Below are 10,090 nucleotides of genomic sequence, written 5' to 3'. Positions count from 1 at the left end.
GTATGTGTGTGTGTGTGGGAAGACGTGGAAGAATTCAGGTTTCACCTTTTACTATAATGTTGTGTTAACCTGTAATTCTAATTCACATCAGAATTAATTCCCTTGTAGGACCGTTTTTCAGGTCCATGCTTAATACCTGGGGGTGCCTGTGGATATTTGTATTTGAAGTCAGGAATACTAAATTGTTTTGATTTTGCATTTCTGCGCTTGTTAAAACTGGAACATTTTTATAGGAATTGCTGCTGCTGCTGCTGCTAACTCACTGCAACACTGAAAAATACTGAGATATAGTAGATGCTGTAATTGAATTCATCAGTGTGAAAATCACGCCTGAGAAGTTGTGAGCATGTATGTTCACTGCTTTGGTTTATGATTTTTGAGGAGAATCTACTGAGGATTTTGCTAAAGAATTTTCCTCTGTGGCTTTTGTTTGAGAGGAAACTTTCCTTCTCAGCCCAAGAAATGGCTTTTCTTGTTCGCTGTTATGCCAACTGTCTGCAGCCATGGGCCTCCAAAGTAAGTAAGACTGTATCACTAATATGTGTTCCTTGAATCATACTGCCAGCTGTGGGACTGTTTCCATGTTTGATTTAAAAACTTAAAAAATATCCCTAGGGCTGATCTGGATGTTGTGCTGGAATCTAACTGTTCTATAAGAATAATTTGTGAGTTAATTTCCAAAAGGGATGGGGGGAGAACTTGAAATCTTAATATCATGCAATATATTAAAAACCTAGAATTTTAACAGAATGTGTAAAACAAAAAAAAAACACAACAACACTTGTTTTGTTAATGCACAGGTCTTGCATATTTAGGTCTTTGATGTATAGGCCAAATAAGAGTATTACTGAAATATGACACCTGCAGGATTTGGCTAGGAGTGCTTGGGCATATTGGTAATTTGATAGGTATCAATATTCTAGCCCGCTAATGGGTTTAATTTTTGAGCTATATTAAGCTATGTTCTTGGTTTCTCAGAATTAATATTAGGGAGTCAGTTAAGTCGGCAGCTGAGCTATGTAGTAATAATTAACAACTTCAAATGATATTAATTATTTGGATGTGCATTTAAAGATGTGGCTTTTATGTGAAACAATGGTGGGGGTTATTTCTTTTAAAGGAGGTAACAAAAACCAAGACTACTTGAGCAGGCTTTCACATGTAAAACCTTTAAAGAAAATAATATACTGCTTGTCTGGCTCTTAAATTTTGGTAACGTTCTTTCAGAATATTATTCTAATGTCTGGTCCTATTCAAGTCAGTGGGAGTTTTTCCTTGACTTCATTGGAGCAAAGATTTCCCTCGGGGTGACTGTCCCAAAGAGCTTAGCTTCTAAGGGATGAACAAAGTGTGAAGGTGCACTAGGGAGCAATACAGACAGGCTGTATAGAGCAATACAAATGGGCTGCATATATTTTATAACATATAGAATATTTTTTTTGTATTTTTGTGCCATTTAAAAGGCAAATAAAAACTAACTGTTCTTTAAAATAAAACCCAACCTTGGGCCAAGATTTTTAAAGTGTAGGTGCCTGACACTGGGCACACAAGTCGCAGGCACCTGTGGCCAGTCTTACAGAGGTCCTGAGCCAGGTGACATCAGTAGAGCTGCAGGTGCCCACCTCATTTGAAAGTCGGGCCACCTTTTGCTTATGCATATCAAGAATTCGGGTCCTGTAGTTCCCAAGTTTACATGCATTGGCCTATGTATTTCTTATTGTCTGCTTCATTTTACTTACTCTGCGTCAAATTGGCTTGTATTAAAGAGAAAACGATCAGTTTATGAAACTTTGACTGACCCATACTATATTAATAAAAGACATTTATAAATAATGTCTCTTATAAAAAGTGAAATGCTTAGTCATATTGTGCCTTTCAACTGAGATTTATGTATTTAAGGGCCTAGGCCTAACCAAGACACCAGAGGGAAAGAGGCTTTTGTTTAAAAAGCTTTTTAGGACAAATTTGGATCCTACAAAGGCAGTTGCATGTTCGCATAAACATTGTTGGTGCTACCCAGAAGGCTGTACTAATGTTATTTTGGGTGCCGTCACTAAGCAATATGAACAAAATTCTGTAAAAGGTTTTAGCATCATAATGCAAGCTTTATGATATTTGTAAGCTCCTGCTAGTCTGTTCTGTAGAGACAATTACATGTACCTGTTCACAACTAAAAGTTTGACTTCGCATTTCTTTTAGTTGGTCAGCGTCCATGTTGTGCTTCAATGAAGAAAAAAGTACCAAAGGTCAAAAAATACTGATCATCTGAACTATAACTTTTGAGGCTGTTTTGTGTATTTGATGTATTTTGTGAAGTGCACGTCTCTCCCTTTTACAGTGAATATTATCACAATAAATATTTAAAACACAGTAGTTGACTCTACAAATTTTAAAGGTGCTAGTTTCAATATATATTTTTTTCAAACAAAAAAAAGGCCAAATGCAATTTTTGTGCGATTTTGTTTTGCAACTAAAGACCTTTCTTGCCTCTGTTTTTGTTGGTCTAAGGACACAGGCTGTCAAGGTTCTTTGGGCAGATCTAACATCTTTTATTAGACCAACTGAGTAGTTGGAAAAAAGTTCTTAGCAAGCTTTTGGGAGCAATGGCCCTTCAGGCATAGCCGGTCTCTGCTGTTCTGGGACTCCAAGGAATGGGAGAAGCTAAAAGTTTGGCAGGATGTCAGTGAGAATGTGAATAGGTAGAAATGAGGAAAACAAAAGGTAGAGAGGGGAAACAAGGGAGGAAACCATGGGGGTAAAATACCTGAAGGTAAGTAAGGGAGAGACTACTGTAGTGGTTTTCCAAGGTAGAAAAGAGGCTGTCTGTGAAAAAGTAAATAGCTGGAAGTTAGGAAGACAAAAGGTATAAAAGGAGTGGGGGGGCAGGCAAGAAAAGTGTAAAAGGTCAGGCCAGGCAGGTACCTGATGAATCAGATGTCAGGCAGGTTGTAATGTCTCATAAATCCAATGTGTATATTGAGTGCATGACTTTTTTTGTATCCAGTAGATTTCTGAAGTGAAGTTGTAGGTTTCTTGCCTAGGAAATTCGTAGCCTCTTACCAAAGTGGTAATTTAATTGTTGTTTACTTTTTCAGTGATTAAAAGTAAATTAAAAAGAGGGTTTTTAAGTTTAAATTTAGAAAGCTCTTTAACTCATGGTAATATCTGTCAAAATTAAGCTGCTTTTAAATTGAGGAATAGGAAAATAGATGTATAATTGAAGTGCTGACTCAACTGTAATTATAGTTATACCAAATGTGACCCCGTAGTGTTACATTGCTTGTATTTAATCAGAACAAATTGAAGTCATATTTCGCATGATTAATCAAAAATAAGATACACAAAGTATCCATGACTGTGGTGAGTATATAAAGAGAACCTGAATAGAACAATAATAAAAAATAATAAGTTCAGGCTGTTGCACTGAATTAGTAATCACAAGGGGAAAATAAATAAAAGTGTTTCCCTTTTGTAGGTTAATGCAGTTGAAGTTGTGGCAATCTTTTAGCAAATATTGTGAATTTTTGTAGTTTTAATGAGAATTGAAGCACCTTCTTCCATATCAGTTCTTACCGGAGTCAGAAAAAGTACTCCTTAAAATTCTGCAGGTATCAGACTGCCCAAAGGGCACCCTTCTGTGCAGGAAGATGATTTTATATAAATCTAATCCCGCTATTATTAGTATGCTGGTAGTGCATAGCAGTACAGTTGGGGATCAGGACCCTATTGCATTAAGCAACCACAAAAGAAAGAGATGGCTTGTGCCCTGAAGACCTTTATACTCTAAGGTAGGGATGGCAACCTGTATGGGGCACGCAACAGATTGGGCACAGAGCAGAAAGCAGAGCAACAGAGCAGGCAGGGGAAGGGGGTTGGTGTGGTGCATGTAGAGGGTACGAAGCTTACTTTGTGGCATGCCTGCCAAAAAGTTGACGCCTGCAGCTCTAAGGCAAGGATGAGAGCAGGCTACAACAGATTCAGGCAACGTTAAGAAACAGTGATTATGAAGAGCGTGCTGAACAGTGCTCATCGTACCTAATTTGGCAATGGTGAGGTAACTGTTTTTGTAGGAATTGTGATAGAAGAGCATTTTAAGGAGGGAGTTCAAGGAAGAGAGTGAGGTGGCTTCCTATGTATTGGAAACACCAATGCTTATATAAGCAGTGGCATTAGAGGAAATTGTCAGGTTCAATTTTTGTTCTATCAAATTATATCATATTAAATAACCAGTATTAAAAATAAAATATTAAATCCTTTCGTAATTCTTTTTGGAAGTATATCAAAACTTTCTCAGTGTCTACTGAAATATCTTTGTGTATGTGCTTTTTGGTATTCGATTTTTAAGTATTAACACACTTTGAAGTCGCTATTCGATTGAATTCTGACGTTCCTAATTTAGACGTAAGGGGTTCCACACCAGTAGAAATGACACGCATGCACTAATAATTTTAGCCAGTAAAACGCATCCCTACTTATCATGCGTGTGCATTGTAACCGTGTGTGTAACATGAGGGTCTGAGGAGGAAGATGCTGAGAGAATGGATACTGTGTGGTTAGGTAATATTTTAAAGAAGAATTGTTTGAGGATGGCATTCTGTCCTGGAAGATGTTAATTTTTTCACTGGTTTTATATAGAGCTAAAAAATGTTCAAATGGTAGAGGAAAGTTTTATTTACTATTCTAGATGTTTCCTAGGCGTATTAAATTCTTGATATATCATTGAAATATAGCTTATTTTCCTTTTATTACGCTTCTCTGTTCTCTTCCACTTTCCTTTTCAATGAAATCTAACAACACTTTTTTACTTTAATGTGAGCTCAGCAACATCAAATTCTGATGTTATGGTGGGAGAAATGTGGCTTCTGGCTGTTACAGCAGAGAACTGGGTTGTGTTTCTGTGCTGCTGTCTTATAGTTGGACCTGAGACAAGGTACTTTTTTGTCTTAGTTTACCCATCGATTGGTAAAGCAAGTAAGACAACAGCATCTCTCTATCCTATAGAGAGGGTGCTAGAAGGTCACAGGATTCAACTCTGTGAGCCTAAGTTGAAAGCCTCTTTGTAGTGACTTTTTTTTTAAACTAATCAGAAGAAATGCAAAGCATGGCTAACTACATGGCTGGCTTCTACCAAATAGTGTATTTGCCAGCGTGGAATTGTGACCTTAATAGTATTTCTTCATTGTAAACTGTTTTAATACAGCGAGTATAATTGAACCCACTCTGTCTTCTCTCCCTTCATTTCAGCACTAGTTTCCTTCATTTGCTGGGATCTCTTCTGTCTCCTATGTAACCCATGCTTTGATCATACTCACTCTCTCTTTGCTTCATGCATGGCCCTGTCTTTCTCACTCCCTGATGCTTTGAGTCTTGCTATCCTTCTCTGTGATTTTTTCCAATCTTTGGGCATTTAATTTAGCACCTCACGAGTTTGGCTCTTTGGAAATGTATTGTTATCTTATCCCCTGTAAGAGAAGAATTGGCTCTTGGTAGAGGAAATTGTACCTCCCACTTGCTTGGTTTCTATTGACAGCACCTCCTCAAGGGATCAGCAGATGCTTTTACTGACTGTGAGCATACTGCACCATGCAAGACCCTATTTAATTATCTACGCTGTTCATCACTACACACTTTTGAAGGTGACCTTCAAGTGCCCCATAGACCACCATCTGAAAATTTCTGCTTTATTTACATTTATATTGCAACCTGAACTGTGTTCCTTAAAACAGCTTTGCTTAATTTCTGTAAAACTGTTTTCTTTGTTTATGCAATTTTGTTCATCATTTTATGAAAAAATAAAATGGCAAGGTATTTAGGTAGTTGCCATTTGTTGCAGTAAAGTATAGTTGTTCTGATGCTTACAACAAGATATCAGTGAAAGCCTGATCCTAAATAACAAGTTAATGGCAATTTGAACACCTTTTTGGACCCCTCTCTGAAAGAGAAAGCCTTGTATTAAACCTGCTTTTTGTGTAATTTTGTTTAAGTGGTCTTGAACTCATCATAACATCCATATTATTACAGGCACTGATCTCTTCAATAAATAAATGTAGATGTGAGATTTGCATTTCAACCACCACGTTACACATAGGGTCTTTGATGTCTTCGTTAGGCAAAAGGACAAGCCTCCAATAAAGGGAGAAAATGTTGAAGGCACTGTTACTTGAAGGGTTGTTTTATTTGCATTATGATATGTCTTGTGTTTAAATATGTAGCTAGATGCATTGCTGTAGTTGTTTGTCACTTGGGTGTTACAATCAGCAGAGCTAAGACTTAAAAGATAAATTGTGGCAGTTTAAGGATACCTGAAGAGAGATTATCACCGCAATATACCCATGTTGTGTGTGTATAAATATTAGAAATTATACAACTCTTGTGCACCTTCTAAAAATATAAGTTTAGAACACATTGTGGCTGTAGTAGCAGTCTCAAAAACAGAAATTGCTGTCTGTTACTTAGTTTTCAGAATTTTATTGGATTTCCTATAAAATAGTTTTAATATATTTTGCCATTAAGTTTATTTTAGTATATTTAGATAACTGTGTTCTTATAGCATGTGATGCAATTACTTTTTTAAGGTCAAGAGTAGCCAGTAAAGAAGTTTTTTTTGTTTGTCTGTTTGTTTGTTTTTTATTTTCTACTGAGCTGGGAATCATTCCCCTTGCACTTCCTGCTTGGTTGTATTATGTTAATAAATTTAAGGTATAAATGAGCCAAAGGACTGCTGATGTCTGTCAGCTGACAACTACTTCAGCATAAGAAGGCACAACGTGCGCATGTCAGGAGCGCTCAGTTAAGTGTTTTGGAGCTTTTACTGACACTTACTGGCAATTTTTCTTTCACTGAGATTGAAGCTTGCCCATGTCCATGTTAAGGTGTATGTGCATGGCAGATGAATTAGAACATAGCAACAATCTAATTTAAACATATACAATCAAGTTAGTTACTTGTTATGGTGGGTTTAAACCAACAGCCAAATCGAGTTTGAAATTCTGTACTTTGTTCACCCCGTTTTATCTAGGGATCACTTGTGAGAGCCTCAAAAATGGGTGATCATACATGTTGTAAAGGCAATTATGAGCTTAGCAAATGCTGGCGTTCGTACCTTTCTTGGGCTTGGGAAAGCCTGAGTGCTTTGCTGTTTGTTTGTTCACCTTCTTTTGACTTTTTTTGTATCGTTCCCTCCCTCCTTCCCCCTCAGTATATCCGTTTTGGTAACTGAAGAGTCCTGCCTCTGTAGATTAACAGTATATGGACAGCTTTGAAATTCCATAAGAATACCTTGATCGTGGGGGGATAAAACCTGACATGGTCCTTAATTTTAATGCATGTATGTTTATAATTGTTTGAAGGGGTGCACAGAGTTTCATCAACCATACCAAGATGCACTTGTTTGCAAGATATTTGCTAGTAGCATTTCTTGATTTTTAAATTTAAGTGTATAAAAATATATATGCAGTTCCATAAGTGCTGTGTTTCTGTGGCTCAAACTACTGGTCTTCATAGCCTTTTACTAGTATTTTTAGGGCAGGTTAGATGGACAAATATTTGACTTCTTTGTTAAAAATAAAACAAAACAAAAAAACCCCTGTTACTGCATATGCACCATGGTCTTAGGTACACGTGACTGTTTGTTAGTTATCATAAGGATTTAAATGAGAATAACTTGTCTTTCACCAAGGAGAAAGTGAGGATAACTATCATTACTTAAAACCTTGAAGACTACTTTTGTTCAAAAGTAGACCTAAAAGCTGAAGCAGAAGGTCATGTTATTTCGAATGGGTCATGTGTACAGCCAGCCAGTGATTGATGCCAGTGTATGTAATGTGGCTAGGACCATGCATATTTTGTTTGGGCAATCCCATGTACCAGGTAGCTGATTTATCTAGCCTTCATCTTTGAAAAAGCAAAGCTAAAACGTGATAAGATTTTTGCTGGTGGGAGGGGGAGCGTAGGATGGTGGTGAGAGACCTTGAGAATACTATCGCAAGGTTTTTCCTGGAAAGCGATCAGGAAACTGTGTTGTAGTTCACATGTAAATAAAAACATAAGCTGTGAATTCATTTAGGTAAAGTTTTGAAAAAAGTGGACTTTGAAGATGCAGAAAAGGTTCAGGCATCTTTCTGTGAACTGGAATAAAATGCTTTTCTTAGATTCTTGTCAGCAGTTGTTGAAAGCGGTAGATTAGTTAGCAGGATAACAAGAACATTTGACTTGCCCACAATTTTTGAATGGGGACAAAGAGGAAATAAGCAAATAGACCCTTTTTCTTTTCTTTTCTTTTCTTTTTTTTTTTTTTTACTTGACTTACTCATAAGTGACCACCTGCTTCTGTATTATGAGGACAAATATAACATTAATTTTAACTGGAAGAATGCAATTCAAGAGAGGGTCTAGTAATATGAACATACATCATATCTAGATATGAACATATCTACCACAGAACCACATCTAATAATGGCATTTTCCTAGAAAACAGTGGGAAATAGTAGGACTAAAAAGATGAAGTTGATTATATATCTATCATATTAATATGAAAATTGCTAAATTGGAGTTATACTTGAAATAATAGGGACATAATTGCCTATTATTTAATGGTCCAATTAATATACCTAAATGAAGAGTTTGCTGAAGGAACAGGCAAAATACACCAGCAAAGAGCATGGAAGTACTAGTGAGAAATGAGTCTGCACAGAGCACTGCATAATTGGTTTGAAATATAAATCCAGAGTGGTTCTGCTGTGTCAGACCAAATTAGTCAGGTGATTCTGTTGTTATAAATGAAGGGCAACGGGATAACGTGTTTTGGGAAATTCTTTTCTAGCGAGTGCCTTTAAAATGGTGGAGTCTTTCTTTATAAAGCATTTAAAATCATTGGATATTGATTATGATAACATCAAAATCTAAGGAGTAAAACATGCATCCAGAACATGAGTAGAACTGCTGTCATAAGCACTTTGCTGTGAATGTTGCGTCAGAATCTGTTCTGGATGCAATCCAGGAAAAAAATGAATGAGCAGGCAAGGTAGGTTGGTGCTTGGAAGTATTTTATCTGAGATTTAGTGATATGTTATTAAATGAAAAATTCTTGCAATGCTAGATGAAATAACACTTTGACTGAAGGCACACCTTAACAAATTCAGATTTTCAGTTGAACATGGAAAATGTACTGTATATAATTTTGTTTTTTCTAAAAACACACATTTCCAAGGCTTTTTGAATGGCCAGGGTTCAGAGATTGTGGGATATCACATGTAAAATTCAGATTCTAAAAATAAAGATATGCGGGCAGATATTTTTCACTTGGAGTAATAGACACGTGAAAAAGATTATTAAATAAGGGCATCAGAGGAAATAAGACGTGGTCTAGAGATAAGAAGTATGAAAGGGTACAGTTACCAAAGCAGAGAGATGAGAACTAAGAGATCAGCATAAAAGGGATAGTTTACCAAACAAAGAAGATCATTTAACAAAAAAATAAAATACAGTCATATGTCTGATTTTAATTAAATTCCTTCTCTGAGCATTAGCTGTTAAAATTGTAGCAAATTGTTTGCCTTAATTGGCTATAATGGGGTTAAGCGGTAGCATTATCTAAATCTCAAAGGTTAGTGAATAAGAACACCATTGATGGTGTAAATGTATGCATTAACATTAGCGGTTTAAAGTAGTTGGAACTTTTACAATGGAGAGAAGCTGTGTTGCTAGAAGAGATAATAGGAATATGTGCAATAAAATCTGGTATCAGTCCTTGGGATTTATACATACTTTTTGAGACGGAGGTTGCACGCAGTATAGCTATTGGAAGTTACATTTTCCGATGCTTTAGGTATATGCTGGAGGCATAGCCTGATGCAAGATTTAAAAAGAGTTTGTGAGTTGCCAGAAGCTTTGGTTAAGCTTTGCTATCCTTTCTCCCTGTATTGCACTCCATAAGTCATAGACCTGTGACATCCCAGTAGGGTTTCTGAGTGGTATGCGTTTTGGCCAAAAGCCCAGATCTTCATAGAAGCAAATATGGCAAAAATATCAAATGGTGATACATAAGAAGAATAGATAATTTCCCCACATGTTTAGAGCCCCGCCCCGCCCC

The 10,090-nt window shown here is 36.6% G+C and overlaps 1 protein-coding gene across 7 annotated transcripts in view; it reads left to right on the top strand.

Moving 5' to 3' along the window:
- Positions 1 to 10,090, top strand: part of RAPGEF6 (Rap guanine nucleotide exchange factor 6) — a 266,305-nt gene that overhangs the window by 136,047 nt on the left and 120,168 nt on the right. The window contains exon 1 of one of the 7 annotated variants that reach the window (XM_019506312.1): positions 53 to 516. The exons of the other annotated variants lie outside the window; for them this stretch is intronic. Within the exon in view, the coding sequence (XP_019361857.1) occupies positions 370 to 516 (147 nt within the window). The 5' untranslated portion in view covers positions 53 to 369. Of the gene's footprint in view, positions 1 to 52; positions 517 to 10,090 lie in introns of those variants that run through there. 7 annotated transcript variants of the gene reach the window in all.

Source organism: Gavialis gangeticus, unplaced genomic scaffold, assembly GCF_001723915.1.
Source record: "Gavialis gangeticus isolate Ggan-Ray unplaced genomic scaffold, GavGan_comp1, whole genome shotgun sequence".
NCBI classification, from domain to species: domain Eukaryota; kingdom Metazoa; phylum Chordata; order Crocodylia; family Gavialidae; genus Gavialis; species Gavialis gangeticus.
Note: the sequence above shows the minus strand (reverse complement) of the source record. Positions and strands in the feature narration are given on the sequence as shown.